This window comes from Pyrgilauda ruficollis, unplaced genomic scaffold (assembly GCF_017590135.1).
Source record: "Pyrgilauda ruficollis isolate IOZ18807 unplaced genomic scaffold, ASM1759013v1 scaffold17, whole genome shotgun sequence".
In the NCBI taxonomy this organism is placed as follows: Eukaryota; Metazoa; Chordata; class Aves; order Passeriformes; family Passeridae; genus Pyrgilauda; species Pyrgilauda ruficollis.
This window is the reverse complement of record NW_024515875.1, coordinates 5364896-5387466: the sequence shown is the minus strand read 5'-3', so window position 1 is coordinate 5387466 and position 22571 is coordinate 5364896. Positions and strand designations below refer to the sequence as shown.

The 22571-nt window shown below is 40.8% G+C and overlaps 1 protein-coding gene across 1 annotated transcript; it reads left to right on the top strand.

The window, feature by feature from the left end:
* Positions 1-885: 885 nt before the first annotated feature.
* On the top strand, positions 886-21715 carry CCDC80 (coiled-coil domain containing 80). Its single transcript, XM_041463999.1, has 8 exons — positions 886-1329; positions 1714-3605; positions 7725-7881; positions 11788-11924; positions 12561-12709; positions 16937-17040; positions 18639-18719; positions 20698-21715. Exons 2-8 carry the CDS (start codon positions 1722-1724, stop codon positions 21042-21044), a joined length of 2859 nt encoding a protein of 952 aa, XP_041319933.1. The 5' UTR covers positions 886-1329; positions 1714-1721; the 3' UTR covers positions 21045-21715.
* The last annotated feature ends 856 nt before the right edge of the window (positions 21716-22571 follow it).

Below are 22571 nucleotides of genomic sequence, written 5' to 3'. Positions count from 1 at the left end.
TCTCTGCAGGTATTTTTGTACCTTTTCTTTTTTTTTTTTTTTTTTTTTTTTTTTTTTTTTTTTTTTTTTTTTCCCCACTGCTGGTGCACATTCACGGGAAATAAATATGATTCTAATTTTAATACAATAGTAAACAACCCGATCTCTTTGAAAACTACAAATTAACAAACAGTCATGCCCATATGATGTTTGAGGAAAGAATATATCGACATACATGAGAACCTGAAAGAAAGTGGCTGGAAAGTGAAGAAAAATTGGATTTCACTGAGGAACTCCCAGAAAACAATAAAAAAAAATAATAATAAAAAAAAAAAAAACTAGGAAAAGGGAAAGACAAGGCAGAAATAATGAGGTTTTAAATAATAATTCTTAAACACCAGAGCTGTTATTGAGACTAATGGAGAAACATACTTTTTTATCCAGACAGCGCCCGTTTGGTGAGAGGGAGGAAAGAAAAAGCTGATGTCGGAGAACACCACGGAGCTGGGATGTGTGAAGGAAAGAGTTAAGGCTGGAGTCACCCTCTGAAGTGCTGTGATGCTGTGCAGCGTTTCAGCCCCCAGAGCCTTCCTCCTCCGCCCTCCCTGTGTCAGAGTGGGGAGGAGGCGGGTTCTGCTGAGCTGTTAAGTCCTGAGTGAAGTTTCTCCCATTTCCAGTGGCCACCGTTGTCTGAGGCTGGTTCGGAGCTGAGCTGGGGTTGCCCTGACATTTCTGGGACTGCGGCCAGCCAAGAAGAAAAAAAAAGACGAGTGTTTTACAGTTTGCTTTTGTCAAAGTGTGGAGAAAGGGGAAAGGGAAGAGAGAAGCGACCTTCTTTTCTTTTTTTTTTTTTTTTTTTTTTTTTTTTTTTTTTTTTTTTTTTTTTTTTTTTTTTTTTTTTTTTCCCAGCATCACATTCCTGTGTTTTTCTTCAGCCTGGAAAATATATTAGTGCTGGTGCTTTCCTCTCTGGAAACAAAGGAGCTAGACGGGACTGAGGAAGCAAGGAGCGGGGAGGAGGTTTGGGAAGTTTAAAAGAGAGTGACTTGGAGCAACCAGAAGTTCCCTTTTCTTAAATGAAATCCCTGCCTGTGTGGGTAACCGGTACAGCAAAAATCCAGACCTGCAGGTAAATGGAGAAGCAGAGATCACAAAGGAAATTTCCGCTAACCTCATCCTGCCTGTCAAGAAGGTGAAGAAGAAAGTTATAAGACGCACAACAGGCTCTGCGATCTGTTGTGCTGCATAAAGATAAATCACTGAACAACAGTAAAGCTGTATGGCACTGGTCTCCTTTTAAAGGAAAAAGACGTGAGAACTCGTCTCTGGCAGGGGAACGTCCCTGAGAGTGTAAGTTTCAAGTCAAATTCTTGTCTTTCTGCTCTCTATATGGGACCCTTTCTCTGTGTGTCTTTGCATGTGTGTATAGTGAGAGTGTGAGAGAAACGGGGAAAGTGAGAGAGAGAGAAGGATGCAGATCACAGTGTCGTTTTAGACAGACAGTATCGTGTTACAGAAGGGCGATCTCATTTTTTCATAAAGTGATCCATTCTGTGTTTTTTCCAAAAATAACTGTAAAACTTACAAAGCCACTAGGGCAGGACTGAGGTGTAATCAAGCACTTATAAATCACACTAAATAGCCAGTCTGTGCTGTGCATTTTTAATCACTTGTGCAAGATATCATCATACTGTTAACATCTATTTTTTCTCCTTCTCCCCCCACTGAACACAGATTGCACAATGAACTGGAGGCCAGCTCTCAGCTTAGCCCTGCTGTGGGCAGCATGGTTGGTGTGTGGCTCTGAGAAGACAGAGAGGCTAGTGGAAAGGGGGAGCCATGGAGTTAGGAAAGTGCCCCTGGCTTACAGGGCTTCAAGCAGCCTCCTGAGAAGGTCTGGAGCATCTCCGAGGAATTCAAGCCCGAATCCTCAACACCCTGTCACCAAGAGGGATTCTTCAGCACCTCCAAAGCCACCCGCCAATCTCCTGCAAGGGGAAGCACATTCCCAGGCCAGGGGCACAGGGACCAGAATGAGACTGGTACAGAGACTCACAGCTGCAGCCAAATACCCCAAGTCCAAGATGATTAAGGATGAAGGGATATCCTCTGCCACCCAGTCACGAGGGGTACATTTCCCTTCAGGGTCAAGTTCTCCCAATATCCTGGCCAGCTTTGCTGGGAAAAATCGGGTGTGGGTTATTTCTGCCCCCCATGCCTCTGAGGGCTACTACCGGCTCATGATGAGCCTGCTGAAAAATGATGTTTACTGTGAACTGGCTGAGAGGCACATCCAGCAGATTGTGTTGTTCCATGAGGAAGGGGAAGAAGGGGGAAAAGTTAGAAGGATAACAAATGAAGGAAAAATCCTGGAACAGCCACTAGATCCTGCCCTCATCCCTAAGCTCCTGAGCTTTCTGAAACTAGAGAAAGGGAAATTTGGCATGGTACTGTTGAAGAAAACCCTGCAAGTGGAGGAACGGTATCCTTATCCAGTCAGGCTAGAGGCCATGTATGAAGTCATTGATCAGAACCCTATCAGAAAAATTGAGAAGATGAGGCAGAAGGGTTTCATCCAGACATGCAAAGCAGCTGGGGTGGAGGGGCAAGTGGTTGAGGAAGGCAATAATGGGGGTACCATGCAGCCTGCCCATGGCAGTGAACATGTCCAGGTGTCAGCAAGGAAGGAGGATCCAAGGAAGAGCAATCATCAACCAACAAGGGTCAAAATAGTGAGGAAACCAATGACAACCACAGTGGCCACTCCTCTGCCTACAGTAAGGACCACTACCCTCCCTCCCACCACGACTACTCGTGCCACCACCCATGCAGTGACAACAGCCAGCCAGTCTACAACCACACCCCTGCCCAGCACACAGAGGACCTGGACCGTGAAGACACATTCCATCACAGAGTACCACAGGCTGCCAGGAGTTCCCGATACCACCACACCACAAGTCACAGCCTCTGAAGACTCCTACTCTCCTGTGTGGAAAACAAGCCGCAGGGACCGGCAGCGCGGCCACCAAGAGAAACAACTGGCAGCCACACGGAAACCAAGCAAGACTGCCCGCTATGACAGTTTCACAGAACTCCCAACGTCTCCCTCAGTGCACTATACAAAGGCAAACGTGGGTAGATTTAAAGATAACAGAACTGACAGAAAGGACTTTAACCACAGGGACCTGAATGTCACACCTGGGCAACACAAACCAACTAAGACAAAACCACCAAAAAAGAAGACGCAAGAAAAGATACTCAGTAATGAGTATGAAGATAAATACGACCCTAGCAAGCCTGCTAGTTCCCATTTAGAGGAACAGTTTGCAGTGGGAAATATTCCCCAAAAGAAAGGAAAAGAATCAAAGAAGCATGACCGAATGGATAAACCTGAGAAGAAGAAGAAGAAGGACAGACCTGACAAGCAGCAAAAGAGTGAGAAGCAGTCCAAGAAGGTCAAAGCTGAAAAAAAGAGCAAGAAGGACAAAGACCGCAGTAAGAAGAAGAAGGGAAGCAGGACTGAGAATGAGGATTTTCCCAAGTCTAACAAGAAGACTTTCCTACAGCCTCCCAGGAAATCAGTAACTAACCTCCTGGAATATTTTGAAGGCAAGAGGAGACTCATTGTAAGTAATTCATTCATCTGAATTTTATTACCTAAATAAAGTCTTATCTCCCTCATAGGAGAAGTATGTGGAACTATAAGGTTATAGGGGGTTTCTATCACTCTTTTTTGGTGCTTTTATCTTAAGAGGTAAAATTTGTAGACCTAAATGATTGTTTTCAACAGGATTCACAGCCTCATACTGGAAATCTTACATGCAATATAAGAATCAGTCGTCCAGAGATTAGGATAAAACCTGTTCCCAGCCACTTCCATGAGCCATCATATAGCCATCAGATTACCTTGCTTCTAGTGGATATGTAGGTGTCAGGATCTGTACCATTATGATCAATAAAATGAGGTTCCAGTGTGGATTACATCCATTTGTCTCCTTGGGGTACTTGCCAAAGTTACCACGCTTCAATATTCTGCCTGTCCTGCCAGCTGGCACACCTGCTTCATATTGGTGCTGGTGTCCTAAAGCTGGAAGCAAGCCAGGTGGCTTGGCAATGCTAGTGCACATCTGACTGAGGGTATGCACAAAGGCTTGTGAGCAGGTGACCTGAGGGATGGGGAATTTGGGATTAAGATCTGATAAGAATTTGGCATTCAGATCTCCTAGACATCTTCACAGATCCTGTGCAAACTTTATTTTGGTTTGGGTTTTTCTCCTGCTGTTTGTATTAAACTGTAACATTCCAGTGAGTTTTCAAGCCTGAGAACTTCAGCATGGTCTGGAGTTACTTGTCTCCAGGTTTTATAGCACTGTATGTTTTTCCAACTACTTATAAAAACCACTTCACCTGGGACAGGAAACAGTTTTAGTTGTAGTACAAATGTTTTTTCTGGCAGATGACACATATCCTGCAGGGTACACTTTGGAAAACAGTTCTTTAAAAATATTATTGTGGGAGCTGGTTTCTTGCAATTACCCTACTGCAAGCTGGTCTGTTTCACAGTTATTGTCCAATAGTCATTGTTTCAAACGCCTTTGACTTTCATGCTCCATATTCCAGTACAAATAGCTAAGGTGCCAAGCTAAGATGCCAAGTTAAGATTTCAGCCATTGGAATGTAATGAATCATTCTGCTGATGATTCATGGGCCTGAAAACAAGGCAACTTTCTTCTCCCCATGCCCATTCTTCAAGATGTAGGGAATATGCAGAGCTAGCACTAGAAGTGGAAAAAAACCATATATTTTAAAAAATTGAACTTGACTGAATTTGAATAATGCCTGTTAGTTACTTGTTAACTAATATTTAGCCAAAACAAAAGCTCAGAGAGAGAAACTATGTAGAAGTTGGGATCCTTGAAATTTGATTTCAATGTTGTGGTTTTCAAGAATATATGTAGCATCAGGACAAATATAAACAAACTTGAAAATAAAAGAGCCAAAAGTAAAGCTCACAGATGTAAGGCTGCTAATCCATAATACCACCACAGTCCTGGCAACTTAAAGGATTGTCTGAAATTTGAGCCTTCTGATACTGGGCCACCTCACAGCTGGATCTCTGAGAAAAGAGTTGCACAATCTCAGGTTATCAGGCCAGAACTCACTGAAGACAAATGATTATGCCATGCTGCACCTCAGTTTTCCAGAATCTAATAACATCCTCAACCTGCTTACTCTGAAGCCCCTGAAGAATAGGTTTGGTTTGGTTATTAGTAAAAGCAGTGGCTGAACTCTATTTTCTCGTTGCCGCTCATGGCACATGTGGAAAATAAAGAACTTCTCAAGCTTCTTTGAATCCACACACATGCCTATTTGCATTCCTTCCAATCAAACTCTTCAGTTCCCTTAGGGGAAAAATCCTTACAATTAACTCTGTCTTTAAACTCCCTCTCTAGAGAATTAGCCCACATTGCTGCAGAAGTGGCTCTACCCAAGTCCATCCCATTGCTTTGCTATATTTTTATCTTTTGGACTGGCTTTCAAGGACATTCATTCAGTCCTTTTCCAAACATCTTTTAAGAAGGACCTGGGGTTTTAAGCTATACAACATTAACAATTTCAGATTTCAGTATGAATTTCAAACATCTGGAATTTTGAAGTTATTCTGGGTTAAGTTCAATTAATGACAAATATAGGTCCCAGGAGCAGAAACTGAAAAAAAAAAACTGTATTGGTTTTCAATCCAACAGCCTCACCTCTCTGTAAGTGGGGCTTTTGTTGCAGTCTTACAAATGTTTAGAAATTTTGGCCTTGTGAGTTTGGGTTTTTTGTTTATTTCTCTGTGGTGATGAAATGCCAACTGACAGTTTATTTGTAACACTCCATATACACCCAAATGCACACACACACACACACGCGCATGCACGCATGCAAACAAGGAACAGGAAGATAACCAGAGGACCAGAGCACCTCTCCTATGGAAACGGTGAAAGAGTTGGGATTGTTCGCCCTGGAGAAGAAAAAGCTTGAGGGAGACCTTATAGGAGCCTTCCAGTACCTAAAGAGAGCTTATAAAAAAGAGGGAGAGTGATAGTTGTGGGTGCTCTATCCCTGTAAGTGTCCAAGGTCAGGCTGGATGGGGCTTTGAACAACCTGGTGTAGTGGAAGGTATCCCTGTCCCTGGCAGAACAAGATGGTGTTGAAGGTCCCTTCTCACCCAAACCATCCTGTGATTCTGTGATGCAAACACTGATAGAGACAGTGCACATACAGCCTGGGTTAAAACAGACCTGGCACAAAGCTTTGGTGGGAAATTTGCTTTGTTCTACAAGGTTTGATGAAGCAGATCAGATTCAGGCTTGACTCTGCATTCCAGCTTATGACCTCCAAAACGAGGAGGAGACAATACAAACCAATGGTCTGTTTTTCATCTCAGTCCTCAAGCCCTTCTCACAATCCTTTTTTTTCTTTATTTGAAGCTTTTTTTATATGCATTTTAAAAGCAATGTGTTACATGCTGTAGCCCTGAAACCAAATCCTCTTTCTGTCTGTCACTCTCATTCACCTTAATGTCCCAAACCTGCAGCCATGCCAGGGACCTTTGCATAAATGAGAGGCAGATTTTATAAGCCTAGAAATATTTTTACATTGATGAACTGGATTTAGAAAGAGTGTACAGTAAAAATTAGCCTTCAGCCCCACAAACTTCAGAAGGCAGCCAAAAAATTATTACTCCTATTACAGATTAAAGTATAAATTTGTAATTGAAGGATTTTGGTGATTATTTGTGACCTTAAATCATAAAACTTGAGTCTGTATTCCAGCTCCCTTTGTATTTGGGGGATCAGTGGCAGGTGCTTGATTGCAGTTCACTGCTGCCAGTTAGAATGATTACATTGCTAGAGCTGCAGCATTCCTAGGCATTTTCTGCTGGAAACTGCTGCACAGGATCACTGAATGTTGTTATGCACACCTCTTCCCTGGAATATTTTCATTTCAGTCACTGATGAACGATCTGAGTTGAGTGCTCTAAACTTTTTAAAAATTAAATATTTGTAATCCTCAGAAGGCTTTGAAGTAAGTACTGTATAATGTAGAGCTGTTTATACTTTTGTTGTTGTAATTGTTCCTCTTCCTTTTTGCCCACAGCTGTGCCTTTGAGCAAGTATGAGTCCCATAAGAGAGCAAAAGTGTCTTAGAACAAAGAAAAGCAAAATCAGTCATTTTCAGATGAGGTCACAGCGGCCTTAGCAAGTCCTGAAGGTCTTCCTAGATGGCCATCAGTTAGATAAGCACTCACGTAGCCCTAGCTGTACTCACCCCTCGGCAGTCAAAACTGCGGAGCTGTGCCTGAGCCGTGGGATGAGGGCAGAGAGCTGCCCTGTGAGTGAGTCAGAGCGCCACTGAAGGCTGTGAGGGAGACCTGGTGGGCCTGGCAGGGCAAGGGATGGAAGGAGAGTGTGCGGCTTTCTGTAAAACATCGTGATATTTCTTCTACCTGCATTGTGGTAGAAGCAGCAGAGGAGCTGGTGCAACCAGCTGTGTCTGCTTCCGAAGGTTTTCCTGTAGCTGGCTGAATGTCTTTGGGTCAGGCCTGGGCATGAAGGTACACTCCAAACAGAAATAAATAACAGCTTTGTGGGAAAGAGAGCCCGCTTTGCAGACAGCCACTAGCTCTCCTTCAGTAAAACAATCGCGTGCTTCATTCCTTATACTAAACAAACTCTTTTGTCTCTGCCACCAACCAGCTGATCACAACCCCCAAGGTGGACAACACCATGTACATACAGCAGCGAGACGAGTATCTGGAGAGCTTCTGCAAGATGGCAACAAGGAAGATCTCAGTCATCACAATTTTTGGCACCATGAACAACAGCAGCATGAAAATTGACCACTTCCAGCTAGGTTCTTTTTCTTTTAATACTTTCTCTCCATCTCATGGGCACTATCCAGACAGCAACAGGAAAAATCACCCCAGCTTGGGTCAAAATCTAAGACTATGCAGGACCTGAAAAGTACCTCATTTAGACATATTTAGTGCCACCTTCTTCACATTCAGATTTTCTATGTAGACAGGTGACACTGGGCATCCATCTCTCTTAGGCAGCTTTGAAACAACTGCTGTCAGTATTCAGGTCCTGGGGAAGCACCCATCAACACCAGTGAAAACCTGTCCTTTTCCAACAATAGTGGCTGGACAAAGACTTCAGGTTGCAGTCCAGCAAAGCACTTAAGCCTAGGTATCTCTTGAATCTTTGAATTATCTCATTTCTGTCTGAATCTAAAGGTTAACACCATCATGAGTGTTTTGCTGGATTAAGCCAAAGAAATACAAATATTCTACAGTTCTATACCCCTAATAGAATAAAAGCTTCTAATTTTGCTTACAAGTCCACCACATCTTTCCCCTCAAAATTCATCTGGTTTTACCAAACCTTGGGAAAAGATGCGTGATGGAACAGAAAGCTCAGGGCCTGACCAGCTGCATGGTGTTTCAGGTCAGGCATATAAATGGCCAGAAGATCACAGATTTATGTCTGGCTTCCAGCTGTGCCTCTGCTACTCTCAGAGAGACAGGATCTAGCCTTGTGTCACCGAGTGACAGTGAGTCACAAATCCTGCCAGACTGTCCATTCGTGAACCTCCTTGACAAATCTGGAGCAGTACAGGATTTTCCACATCAGGCCAAGGTTACTCAAGGTTACTTTTTGTGTACCTAGATCAATCTGCCTGTCAGTGGACTGTTTAGGATTATATTTAGCTCCAGTCTGGCTAATATTCAGATATTCACTCTGACACAGACCATACTCTTTCAGCCTGTTCCAAACTTAACCTACATCCAAACTTTCCCCAAACCACATAAGTGTATATAACATCTGAGTTCTCATAGGAGGAATTAAATTGTTGAAGAAAAACAGGAGATTTAGAAGGGTATAGGTTAAACCTTACATGAAATTCACCTTACAATTCTGCCCAAAACACCAAATCCTGAGCTTTATAGCGATACACACAATACGAATAAATAATACAAATATCTTTTTGTTCTAACACCCCTTCTCCTCCACCCTTCCTATTTGTATGGCCTCTTCAAGGCTCACTGTCTGTCAGCATCAAAGGCAGCAAAAGCTCCTAAGAAACATTTTGTACACAGTATGTTTCTCTAGTGAGAAGCTTGAGCCCCCAGCATAATGAGGTCTACTCGCAGTGCTGCACCTTGGGACTGAAATGCAAAAAACAAGAACAGAAAAGTCAACAGAAAAGACTTTTCACTTGGAATTTCAAACACATTTAGAAGTGGTCAATGTAGCTCACAGTGATACCAGAGAATATTTCCCACTTTCCCACTGGAATGACACAAAAGCTGAGTGTCACTGCAGAGGTCTCCTCTTCAGCCCAAGTTAGCAAATGTGGTCTCTTTTCACCATGAGAAACAAGGCTTTAATTAAGGCTTTTTAAAAATAAGACTTCTTTAAACATCAGCCCCTGGCTACCCATCCTATAATCAAAGCAGGTACTTGACCTATTAGGCCAATGTACTGCTAAAACAACCTTCTTTGTAAGCTCGTTGGAATTATTTCTAAAGATCAGTCATCTCCCCAGCCTGTCTAGCTGTCAAAGGTGTATGGAGAAATGTTTCTCCATTCTTTCACAGAAAAAGCAAAGAGAATAAGGACTTTGCAGGTAGCAGCATAGTCTCAGATCCGGTGGATCTTCATGCAGATCCCAGATGTCCTTTATGAGGAGGGGGTCAGGGACAAGTAGTGACTTGGAAGGAAAGAAGCAATTAGATTAATTTCTTCTTTTTTCTCCACAGAAATAATTTCCAAGTTTGAAAGGCAGGTCAGCCTTTGTAGCATTGTTTTTTTTTTTCCTTGATACAGAATTTTGTGTATCACTCTGTAATTTAATATTCTTCTTTTCATTGTAAGTTTTGAAGGAAAATCTCCTAAAAAGGAAACTCTAAATGGCTAACTTCATATTGATATCTAGAGTTTAAAGCAGAAGGGTGCCATAGGTCAGTTGGTCTAAGGTACTCCTGTACCTTAGCTGTTTCCCATCACATTTCACAATAACTTTTGCATTTTTCTATCTCCATCTAGGCATAAGAGATAGTCTTGGCTTTTAAACATGAAATTTTAGTCTATGTTTTAATGGTCATACTTGCCATTAGTAATACATAAATCTCACTCATCAAGCACCTGAGGCAGGATTTTGAAGTGGATAAAAAATTAGCACATGTAGCAATCCAGCCAATCAAAAGCTCATAGCATTGCTTGTTAATTCTTTATAAAACTTTGAGCTGAGGTACATATAACAATGAAAACTCATATAAATTAGATATATAACATGATAAGTATAACCAAATTTTAATATTTGCTGGCTTGGCTTTTTTTTTTATTTTGTTTTTGTAAGCAGTGGCTTCAAGGTGTGAAACCTAAAGATCAGATTCTAATTCAGACATTTCCCCAAAATTTTAATTCAGAAGTTTCGTTCTATCTATACACAGGATGGACCTGCTGCAAAATTTGAATCAGATCAGTATGCTCCTTAAAAGCCATGTATGTTTAGAAAACTATTTTAAATGCTTTGCTGTATAATGACTAAAATCTTTCTTGTTGCTATGTGCTTAACTTGGATCAGTTAATCATATCTCTATTTGCTGACAATTATCAAGCAAGGGACTGAAAAGCTGCACCCCTGGATTCCACTTCTTGATGACCTGCCGTGTCTCTGACTTCAGGCAGGTCACTTGAGCCATGGCTGGCATTTCTAAGTGAGGATATGAAGACAACATTCATAGTGGTGCCACAGGGCATAGGCAAGCAGTGTTTGCAGGGAGCTCTCGGTGTCCAGCTAAACTTGGTGTGTGGTTTAGCCTGTTCCTAGCTTTCCAGACCTACAATTGCATATGGAAGCTTGTTTCAGCACTGTTGCAGTTGTATAGGGCTGTGCTGGATGCTACAGCTGAGGCTGTGCTGATGGCACAGAGACTTTCAGGACTTGACTGCAATGCACCCTGGTTCCAAATGGATGTAAAGAACCTAAGTAGCTCCACAAGCTTGTCTTCAAATCTCTGTGTTCAGAAGTCTTTTTCTCATTGTTTCAGAATATTGTCTTAGAATGGACCACTGAGCAGGTACAAGTCATACTCAAAACTAAGTTTTTGCCTGTCAGGCTGCTAGAATCAGCAAGCAGAAGGAGGAAGGAATACCAAAGTCGGGTATCTAGAGAGGTATGCTGCCAGCACTGCAGCATTCAAGACATGTTAAACAGTTTCTGGTTTCTTATAGTCACTACATGTAAATTTTTACGACTGGTAAGGTTAACTCTACTGTCCTGGCCTACCTCAAGCTGTTCTAGCTATATTTTACTGACCCAAATCACCTATGCTTTTCATTTGCACATGGTGCTCATTGTCAAAATTTATATTTTCCACCGCAGAAGTGGCTACATTTCAGGAGCTGGTGAAATGATTAGTACATGCATATACATGTATGAGCATATTGAAAAAATCTCAAAGATCTTTCCAGAGAAAAAGCAAGATTTCTCAAAAGAATGTACAAAGGATAAATAATTGAAGTGCATGAGCCCTAGGATCATCTGATTTTCAAAGACTATTGGAATGGAAAACAAGACAGTTAAAAGTCATATGAATGAAAAGTTCATACACATGGTTTGTAATACATTGAATATGCAGCAGGAAGAGAGTTTCTGAGAAATGAATTCTCCCTTTTCTTTTGGGGCAAAATTAAAGGCAGAGTGCTGTGTGATTCCATGACTATTTTTATTTCTCCTTTGCCTCACATTAAGACAATGAAAAGCCCATGAAAGTGGTAGAAGATGAAGATCTTGTGGACCAGCAGCTCATCAGTGAGTTGAGGAAAGAGTATGGGATGACCTACAATGATTTCTTCATGGTGCTGACAGACACTGACATGAGGGTCAAGGTGAGGGTTTCAACTCTTTGAACTCAGCTCTTTTGAAAGAAAATGCATTGGAAACATATGAAAGAAAATTTGAAAAATTTAGGAAATTATACTTCACTTGCATGTGAAGCACGTAAGATATTGATGCAGGACGTGGTTATTGCTGGAGGACAAGCAAAAGAACAATAAGTGAAATTTTCAGAACTTAGACAGCTATCTTCATTTTCTGCACTTAGGGGGTCTCAGGAATTGTGTGTTTCTGCTGGAATGATGAGGAACAGAACCTCCCTACACCTGAGAGGGTTTTAATGTAGTACCTGCCATTCTAAAACACACAGTTTGGCTGCTCAGCAGGATGACAGCACATTGCAAAAGGGCAATCCTCTAGTTCAATGGCCTTACAAAAGAATATAATAACTGCAATGTCCTGGCCTTATCACTTTGGGAAAATAGTGACAATATGCCACTTCCAAAGGGCAGTCTGACTGCAAAAACAATTCTATTTTCCATAGTTTCTGATCTGTTTTAGGCCTTGTTGCCTGTGTGCAAATTAGAATACTTGGATCTCTAAATATCCTACAGTGCTGTGATACATGCAGAAAGGCTGCTAATATGAGCATCCTCATACCCACCTGTCTTGGTTTTTTTTCTTAACAGCAATACTATGAAGTACCCATAGCAATGAAGTCTGTGTTTGATTTGATTGACACCTTCCAATCAAGAATTAAAGACATGGAAAGACAGAAAAAAGAGGGCATTGTCTGCAAAGAAGATAAGAAGCAATCCCTTGAGAGCTTCTTATCCAGGTATCACCTTCTGTTCTTATCTACTGCTAGTTCTACTAATTATTTACTAATTATTATTACTGGAAAAATACCCATGTAACTATTTCTGGGATTTTTAAATACAGATTTCTCAGTATTTACAATGTTAAGAAAATACAGAGATGCAGCCAGAGCTGAATGCAGTCCTGTATAGAATGCTGAAAGACAGGAAGTATGTTTCCTGACGAACTAAATCTTCTTGGACGCTGATTTTCAGTGCCTCAGTTTCCCCATCTTGACATGGAGATAATAAAACTGATTTGTATTAGGAGAGCAAATAAGGATTAATTCACAGATGCTAGCTCAGTGTTTTGAATGTATGAAGCACAGTGTTTATGTGTTTTGATCATCAACCATCCCAATCTCATTAATCCCATTCTAATCTCTCCCATGTAGTTCAAATCAGCAACTAATTCTCTCCAACTTCCTTCTTATCCTCCTTGAGATAACAGTTTGTCTTTGCCAGTATTAGTCATGCATATTATTAAAGGTCTTGGAGACGTCTTTTGCAAAATGTTGGAGACCTTCTACAGAAAGACAATTTTGTTTATGCAATCCCTACATGCTGTGTTATTACTCTACCCTGAGACCTAAATTCCAGGCAATAAATTTTTCTGGACTGTGGGCATTCAGACCCACAGAAGAGCTGTGCATCTACAGCCCTCTCTCAATTATCACAGGATAATTGACATGAAATTAGGGCTACCCCATCATTCTAGACCTTATCTGTTCCAACTGCATCCTCTTCACCTACTGTGAAAATCCATGGGAATACACTGTTAATTTAAAACTAAGCTTTAAAAATAAGTTTTAAAATAGGCTTTAAAAATAAGTGAGGCAGCATGATGGATTATGATGAGGAGGAAATGAGCAGCAAGTAAATGAATAGGTTGTTGGTTCATAAACATTTTAAAATTCAATGGCCACTTCAACAGAAAGAGAACCTTTAAGAAGTTCCACCCCACCCACCTCACCACCTCCTGTTTAGGTCCCAGTGATTCATCCTTGAGACCACCAAGAAGAACCACAGTTTGGAAACAGCTGATCAGCACAAGAAAGATCTTGTGTACTGGAAAGGGACAGGCCCCAAATCCTTCTTTGCTTGGAAACAGCCCTAGTAATAAACACACATTAGAAAACTGGGCACGAAAAATGCAGAATGCTGCATCTGTGAACAGAACTACTGCTGCACAGAATGCATTAGTTGTCTGTGAAACAAGCATCAAGCTTTAAATATTGGGTGGACTTCTCTAGCCACATTAACTGGTCAGATTCCCAGTGAAATTAATTCCAGCTTTGTCCAATATCATGTTCCCAGTTGAACAAGAGTCCTGACATCATCTCCCTGGTGTTGCTCCCTGCAGAGCTCAGTTATAAAAATGCAAATATTGTTCTTAACAAACCTGCCTGGTGTGAAAGGAGACCATGTGAGCCAGAGCCAGCTTGAGTAATGCTTAAAAGCCACATGTAGAAGGAAGAAAACCTTAAATTTGGGGGTGAGCCCTCCTCTAAGATCTAGACACTGGCTGTGCTGCTCTCTGAGATCACACATCAGAACAGAATGCAAAACAGGTAGAAGAGGAGAAAGAATCCACAAAGGGAAGGGTCTGGCAGATTTCTCAGGAGTATTGGTCCATGGCTTCTGAAGTCAGAAACAAAGCAGAAATCTGTACATTAGTGTTAGCAAATTAACAGCTGTGAGGGACCAACTGAATTAATTTCTAAGATGTAGTCCCAGATGAGCACACCAAGTGCTCCTGGGCCCAGGGAATAAACAGCTTGAATGGCTTTCAACACTTTTCAGCTCTGTTTAACTCCAAAAGAGATATTTAAAAAAATTTTTTATATATATATATATATATAAAGGTATTTTAAAAGTGACTCACAGTTTTTCCCTAGGCAAAATATGATCCAATTGCCACATTCTCACTCACTGTTCGTAAGTACCCCGATGCTTTTCTATACAAAATTAAAGATTATTTTGTTCCCCATTTTCAGAATAATGACACAAAGTTTCCCTCCTTTTCTTCACATATGTGATTCTTAATGCTTCTCATTCCTATTCACTTAACTGTACATGCACATTTGTTGGAACCTGGATGCTGAGAATTTTAAACTTTCTGTGCTGAAAGGCACAGAATTGCAAGACAGCACTGCATTTGACCCGGGGCTGTGAAGAAGGCTACCAAAATTGATTGATAGTACTGGGATTACAGGTGTGTGGTTGAAGTTAGAAGTGTGTAATATCACAGGGTGGAAAACTTAAGAGTTTGGGATTTTAGAATATGGAAATAAATATGAAGCAAGATGGAGGTTTTAGGGTGGAGGCAGGTTGTTCTTTACCTTCTTCCTCCTTCTTCACCTTCTTCTTCCTTCTTCTTCATGGGTTTGAGTGGTGTTTTGTAATTGGACAGAAAAGTTCACATTACGGGCTTCCAGGGATCAGTTATTGGGTTAAAAGGGAAAATAATCTAGGCATCCTTCCTTAATTGGATAGTTTAGTCTTAAAAGACCTTGTAACAAGAGATTGTTAGCCATTTTGTGCCTTGCTAATGAAAGGCTGCCGAACTCATGGTTGTGAGACTGTTTTACTGATAAGAAATAATAAACACCTGAGTCCAAACATGAGCTATCATCTCAAGTGCCTTCAATACAGACCCAGAGGAACCAATACACATTCAAGTTTCTTTGATGTTCCTCCTGAGAAAGATGAAAATTGAGGAGGTTTGCTTTTCAAGGATTTATTTTTCTAATTGTAAACAAATATTGCAGAGGATCATTAACGGGACATCACGCCATGACCAGTATGATCAAGTGAAGCCAGTTTATTACAAAAAGCAAGCTATACTTATACTGTTTTCTATTGTTCACGTCTCAAGTTAATACATGATTGGTTAAATCCTTTTTACACATGCATTTTAATATATCAGTTAATTTTAGTTAATCTTCCTTCTTCAGGCGTCTCACTGCGGTTTTCTTGTCTGCCTTTGCATCCTGAACTGTCTCCTTTTGAGCGTGTTCTTCTCCTTTCGTGTCCCTCAAGGGCATGGTGACCTTACTCAGTTTCTATGAAGGCTGGATTGTGCATATGTTGTACGTGTCCATTGTCCTGCAAAAAATCTCAACAAACAAACATCAATATCAATCAACAAAGCAAAGACATCAGCATGCCCTGCTCTTCTAACAACTTCTTCTCTGACTTTGAACAAGTCCCACCTTATCTTCAGCTTCTCTTAAGTGAAGCAGAATTGACCATTTGCATTAGCCTTCATTTTGAGATCTTCACATGGTACAGCAGAAAAGCAGGCTATTATTATAGCAGAGTAACATCTGCATCCATTTAAAAGATCATTTCCTGCTGTAAAAATATCTCTGCAGCTTTGCAAATTCCTATAAATCTGATTTATTTAGGTTAAGTGGAGAAGTACCTATATTTAAAAAACAAGTTGTTGAGAGAGTGTTAAAAACCTCTAGAGGTTAGAATTTTTAAAAATTTCAAGTGTCCTTATGGCACTGCCTTTCCTTGACAGGAAAGAAAGGTGATCCTTATGCAAAATCTTGGATAGATGGTGCAGTCCTTATTAAAGAAATATTCTAACATTTATTTTATTGTCCCTTGCATGCCCTATAAAGCCACAGGCTGACACGACCACAAACGGACAAACAAGCTCAGATTTAGAGCCATGTCGAAGGTATTTTGTGCAAATGTAGTGCAGGAAAGAAAAAAGAGGTCAGTGATTATTTAAACAGAAGTATGAGTTATGTCTGAAATGAAGATCCACCCTAATTCTCAGACAGCCCTTGGACTGCAAAATAACTGTGCAGTTCCAGCAGTGGTGAATGAGGTAAAAGCTAAATGCCTAGTGAGGAATTCCACAGGAATCCTTCTCTCTAGAATATACACTTCTCAGTACTGCTGTAACTACTGAAGGGCTTTGAGCAAAGATCATAAACTTTGCAGTGTTTGTTTGGTGAAGCAGCAGCCCTGCAGGTGTTTCTTTGAAAGTTTTGGAGCTGTAAAGTTCAAAACAAGCTGTAAAATTCAAACAAAACTTTATCCTCTCCCAGTGATGGACAGAACTGGGAAGATTTCCTATCCAGCTGTTACTTAGAAGTTGTGAGAGATTTGACATATCTCACCCGACAGAAAACAGAAATGCTGAGAGGACTTGAGTCACATGTCATGACCATGGCCACACTCTCTTTTAGGTTCCGATGGAGAAGGCGCCTGGTGGTGATCTCTGCTCCCAGTGATGAAGATTGGGCTTATTCCCAGCAGCTTGCCGCTCTCAGTGGACAAGCCTGCAATTTTGGTAAGTCAGAAGGAATTATATCCTTGCTCCCCCAAACCACATCCTTCCTGGTGATGTGATGGATTCCTTTGGTCAAGTTTGAATCTGGACAGTCTGAGTCTGACAACTGAAAGCTTTCCTCCAGATCCAAATGGAAGATTGTGTTAAGCAGGTAGTACAGCATGCTAGCAGCTAAGACAGCTAAACGAAGCATTCCCTGGAATCATTTTTGAAACATTGCACTAATGTAGCAGGAAACATTAGCACTCCAAAGCTTCTCTTCAGGCTTGTACTTCAGGAGAACAATAGCTGTTTTGGGGCTTTTTTGTACTGCACAATTTAACAATATAAGGAAAATGTTTTGGTAAGGGCAGATCCTTTAAAATCCAGCTGAGAACTGGGCCAGGCATCAGGGAGATTCATGGACATCAGAGGTTTTTTTCTTTTCCTTACTGCCTCATTGCCAAAATCTGTAAAAATATAAACGGAATCCATTTCAATGCAGTAAAGACCCTCCCAGACCCATAATTGGGTATTTAAGGTCCACCTACATAGTCAGTGGAGAGAGAAGGGCTCCTCCAGGAGACAACTAAGGGCAAGACCCAGAGGCACTCTTCTGTCCTCATGTCATGAAGTGCAAAGAGACTTACTCCTTAAGCTCCTAACAATGCACACACCATACAGGGTCTAGACTCAACTCCTTCAACAGAATGAAACAGGTCTCTTTCAACAGCTGCTATTTCAATGCATTCAATTGCACCAGAAGGGAGATCTGCACAGTATTATTGTTTATTCATAATCACCTGGCTTTCATTCAGAGCATCAGCATCACCTCATTTGGAAAGTACCAAAGTAAACTGTGACATAGGCCACTGCAAAATGCTTTCTGAAGAATAAAATGTAGTCAAAACAGTTGAGTATCCCCACCCTTTGGTAGCTTGAACATAATCCAGTGAGTTTCTAAAGCACTTCTCAATGGATGTTTTAACTAAGTGGTATGTTTCCAAGCATCTTACCTGCAAGTTATAAAAGCAGTTACATCAAAGATTTTTTATTTTGTACTGACTCATGTTACATGAACAGTTCCTGCTGTCCCTAAGGTCTTTCTTCAAAGCAGAGGCAACAGTCCAAGCCTCTGTGCAGAACAAATGGAAGAAGTAAGTATCTGTCATAAGCTATTCCCTGCAGTCATTCAGAGTTTAACTGGCATAGGTTATGTTGCTGCTAAATAATTTTTTGCTGTGTGTATGATAAGTAAAAGCTTTACTAGTCAAGAAAACAGTGCAGGAAGATTCTGGAGTTGGAGAATGGCCTCTGCAATTTACTGGCAATTCTGATGCTTGTATCCTTATGCTACAGAACCACATCACCATGCTACTGTCCTTGGAACAGCTGTATGCAACTGATACCACATTTACTCAACACATCAGCTTGTCCTTATGTTTGGGCAGATTACGTGACTGGCAGGGAGTCCATAGAAATCAGTAACTCTCCTGGAGGTCTGGCTGAGACTGGGCTCTAATGTAGACTTGGTTCAGTTTAATCAGACTTGGCTGATTAAACTGAAATCTGCCCAAAGATCTGGTCTGACCCACAAACCTTCTTTATTTCCTCCGCAGGTCTGCGCCACATAACTATCCTCAAATTGCTGGGAGTTGGAGAAGACGTTGGAGGTGTCTTAGAGCTGTATCCAATTAATGGTGACTGTTTCCAGTTTCTTCAGCACTACCCATGAAGGGCATTATACAGGGCTGAGTACTTCTTTGCTGTAATTTCTTTAGAGGGATGAGTATGATTGTTTTCCTCTTGTTTCTTTTAAGAAATTAGACAAAAACAAACAAAAAGCTTTCTTGGTGTTTCTGCACTGAATATTTTATGAGTTCTTCAGGAAAGAAAAGGACAAATATCTGAAGTTCATCTCACATTTTGATTTCCTGCTTAAACTTATAGTCCCCAAGACACTCTTCTGCTAGCCTTGTTATCAAAGACAGGGATGTCTGTGCCTTTTTACATGCTCAAGAGTTTGCAGGGCTAACAGAACACACACTCAGCAGATTCTCCTCTATGGATCCCTCATTTATATTTACAGAATGGCTTAGAGTGAATAGGATCTCTTAAAGATTATCTAGTTCCAACCTGCTGCCGTGGGCTGAGACATCTTTCACTTTATCACGTTGCTCAAAGCCCCATCTAACCTATCCTTGAACACTTCCAGAGACAGACCATCCATATGGGCAACCTGCTCCTGGGTCACACCACCCATATCCTAAAACACCTCTTCCTTATATCTAATTTAAATTTACCCTGTTTCTGTGTAAAATTAATACCCCTTGTTCTGTCTCTGGACCCTGTTAAAAAGTCTTTACCCATCTTATAAGCTTTCTTTACTATTCCACTTGCATCCCACCAATCTCTTCCAGGTAGATCCTTAAGAGAGTCTCACTGTCAGATGCTGTGGGCTCCTCTGCTACCTAATCCAAACAACTGCCTCCATCAGTGGAGGAGCAAAGACAGAAAGCAGCTTATTTACTCTGTGCATGAAAGCATTCTAGTCCTTCTACAGCACAGGAACACTAAGTCCATGTATGAGGAAAAAATAAACAGAGGAAGCTGATGTCTGACTCCTTCCATCAACACTCTTGCAGCCTCCACTGATTTTTCACCGGAGGCTTCACGACTTTGTTTATAGCTCCTATTTGTTAAGATCAACAGATCTTTGTCTAATCTCCCCTTGAATTCATGTTGACTTCTAGCACGTGTTCTACTGTGAGAACTTCTAGAGAGGTACCTTTTATTTGGCCCCTATACCTTTGTTTGATTCCTCTTATTTCTTGTGTGGGGAAAAAGGTGAACATTTAATCCCTATCCATCCCTGCAGTAACACTGACATTCACTCCCACCCTGCTTCTATTTCAACCATGCTATCAAAGGACCTTCTGAAGCCTTCTGAAAATTCATATAGCCTTTGTCAGCCAGGCCACCCTTAACCACCTGCTTGCTGATCTCTTTCGAGAACCTCAAGTCTGTAAGGCAGGGTGCCACCGTGTAAGAGTCCTGTTGCCAAGCCAACTATGTATGTATGTGCCCACTGATCTTAGTTTACTTACTGTCTTACAGTTTCTACCCATTTGTCCAACACAGATGTCACACTTAAAAGCCTGGAGTGTACCAGATTTACCCTAAAACATATACATTGAAAAGGAAATTACATCTACCACATCCCATACCTCACACATCATGACAGTTGACAGAGTGAGGCTCTATAGGTTCTATATCCTGTAATTCTTCTATCACACTTCGATTCTTTTAATTTCTTTCACTGTTACTGTTTTCCACATATGCCTTCTGCAATACATAAACTGGTGACCCAAGCTGAAAAGACATCAAAGTAATTAATGGATTTTGGGTGACAAAAAGATGTACCACGCTTCAGTAGCTTCAGGATAGAGAATAAGAACAAGTTTACTAAACTTAAAAAAGCTGTTAAAAATGCATCCTTAGTTCACAGTAATTTCATTTCAGATCCAGGAAATGGATCTGAACTTGCAAATGACAAGAAGCTTATATTGCCAACTCTTGGGCTATATCCTATCTCCTGTTGCTATTTTTTTTAACCTAGAAATCATCATCATTGACTAAACAAAACATTAATGCTGATTTTATGTGATCACTTTCTAGGAAGCTCAACTGTAGACCGAGAAGACATCCCAGCTAATTTGGTGAAAGACATTCGGAATTATTTCCAAATTAGCCCGGAATATTTCTCCATGCTTCTAGTGGGGAAAGATGGCAACGTCAAATCCTGGTATCCATCTCCCATGTGGTCTATGGCAATTGTGTATGACCTGATTGATTCCATGCAGCTCCGGCGCCAGGAAATGACAATTCAGCAGTCGCTGGGCATGCAGTGCCCCGATGATGAGTATGGTGGGTATGGCTACCACAGCTACCACCAGGGCTACCAGGAAGGCTACCAAGATGACTACCGTCACCATGGAAGTTACCACCATGGATATCCATACTGAACAGAGTTACTTAGCCTCTGGCTGCCCCCGTGTCTGTCTTCCAATAGCTATCCAAGCAATATGTGGCCAGTTGCAGAAAATCTTCCCAGGCCGCTTAGATATCCATGCCTTGTTCTTCTACTGTTCAATCAAGGGACTTGGGCCATTTGCCTTCTCAAAAAATGCAAAAGCCTTTACAGTGAAGCAATTCAAACCAGTAGCATTGAAGCTTTAAACAATAAAGACTCCTTTATATTTTTAAACCTTTATAAACAAAGGCCATCAGGTGCTGTTTGTATTAAAACAAAACAAAAGACAGCCCCAGCCATGGGCACTACAGTAGGGTAGGAAACAAACTGTCCAACAATGTGTTTTTTACTACTTTTTCTTAGGAGACAAAAAAAAGTATATTTATTGGAAAGTGAGATTTCATTATGCTTATGAAGAGAAAAAAAAAACCCCACATTTTGTGTCTCTCCCAGAAAAGAAAAATTTAAGAAAGAAACATGGGGTATGCTCTTTAATAACAACAACAGTAATAAAATCTTTTTGAAACAGCATGTTTAAAAAGACAGCATCCCTTCTAGAGTGCATTACTATTGTAATTAGCTGCCTTTATGAATGAAAATAAGATTTATGGCTATGGCAGAACTTGTTCCAATAGAATACAATGTAAAGTTCTTAACTACAAAGCTTACTGCATGGCTATTTATTCTTTCAGTTGGGGTCCCTGTTCTCTTAGGTCCTGCCCACCTCACTGTTAAATCCAAATTAATGAGAGCTAAGTGGAAACACCAACCAGGGTTAGCACTGTCTGAAATACAGAAATCCAAAAAGCATAATTTTCATCAGAAAAAGAAATCTCATTCAAGTATATTTTCAATGACTTGTAACTAGCTCTCTATAATAATGCTTTTAACTAAACTGTTACTCTAAATTTCAAATTTTCTTTTACCTCTTCTTCTCATACCCTCACATATAAAAGTGATCTGGATTAAATGTTTATAAAAGTATTTGAGATTAATTTAATCTATTTCTGCCACACTTTCAGAAATGTTTTTTTTTCTCCCTTCTCATTGATGTCTTTGGGCACTGAAGCTGCAGCACCACCCTACCCTACTGAAACCAGAGTCAGAAACTGCATGCATAGCCATGGTTTCAACCATGCATAGTCATGGTTTCTAGCCATTTGGGTTAGATTTCTAAACATTAAAGATGCAGCTGAAAGATTATGGAATATCTTTAAGCGAAGATACCATGTCAGCCTTTGTAATGGTACATTGGTCACTTCTGATGTCGAAGGTGTGTCTGACCTGTCACATTTCTTTTTATAATCCATGATGTGGGTGCACCTCACATATAGATGCACACAACAGGGCACTTGTACTGGGTATTGCCATCACAGAAGTAGCACAGGAACAGCTCTAAGCTGGCCAGCGCATGCTCTGCATTTTGACTTGATTTTTTTTTTCCCCCAGATGAAAACAAAACTGGTTAAAGCAACAAATTCACTCAAAACCAGATGCCTTCTTTAGAAATTTAATTCAC

Coding starts and splice junctions, on each gene's coding strand:
- CCDC80 (XM_041463999.1), top strand. CDS start 1,722: ATGAACTGGAGGCCAGCTCTCAGCTTAGCCCTGCTGTGGGCAGCATGG. Junction 11,925..12,560: donor ACACTGACATGAGGGTCAAG/GTGAGGGTTTCA, acceptor TTTTCTTAACAG/CAATACTATGAAGTACCCAT. Junction 17,041..18,638: donor TGGACAAGCCTGCAATTTTG/GTAAGTCAGAAG, acceptor TTTCCTCCGCAG/GTCTGCGCCACATAACTATC.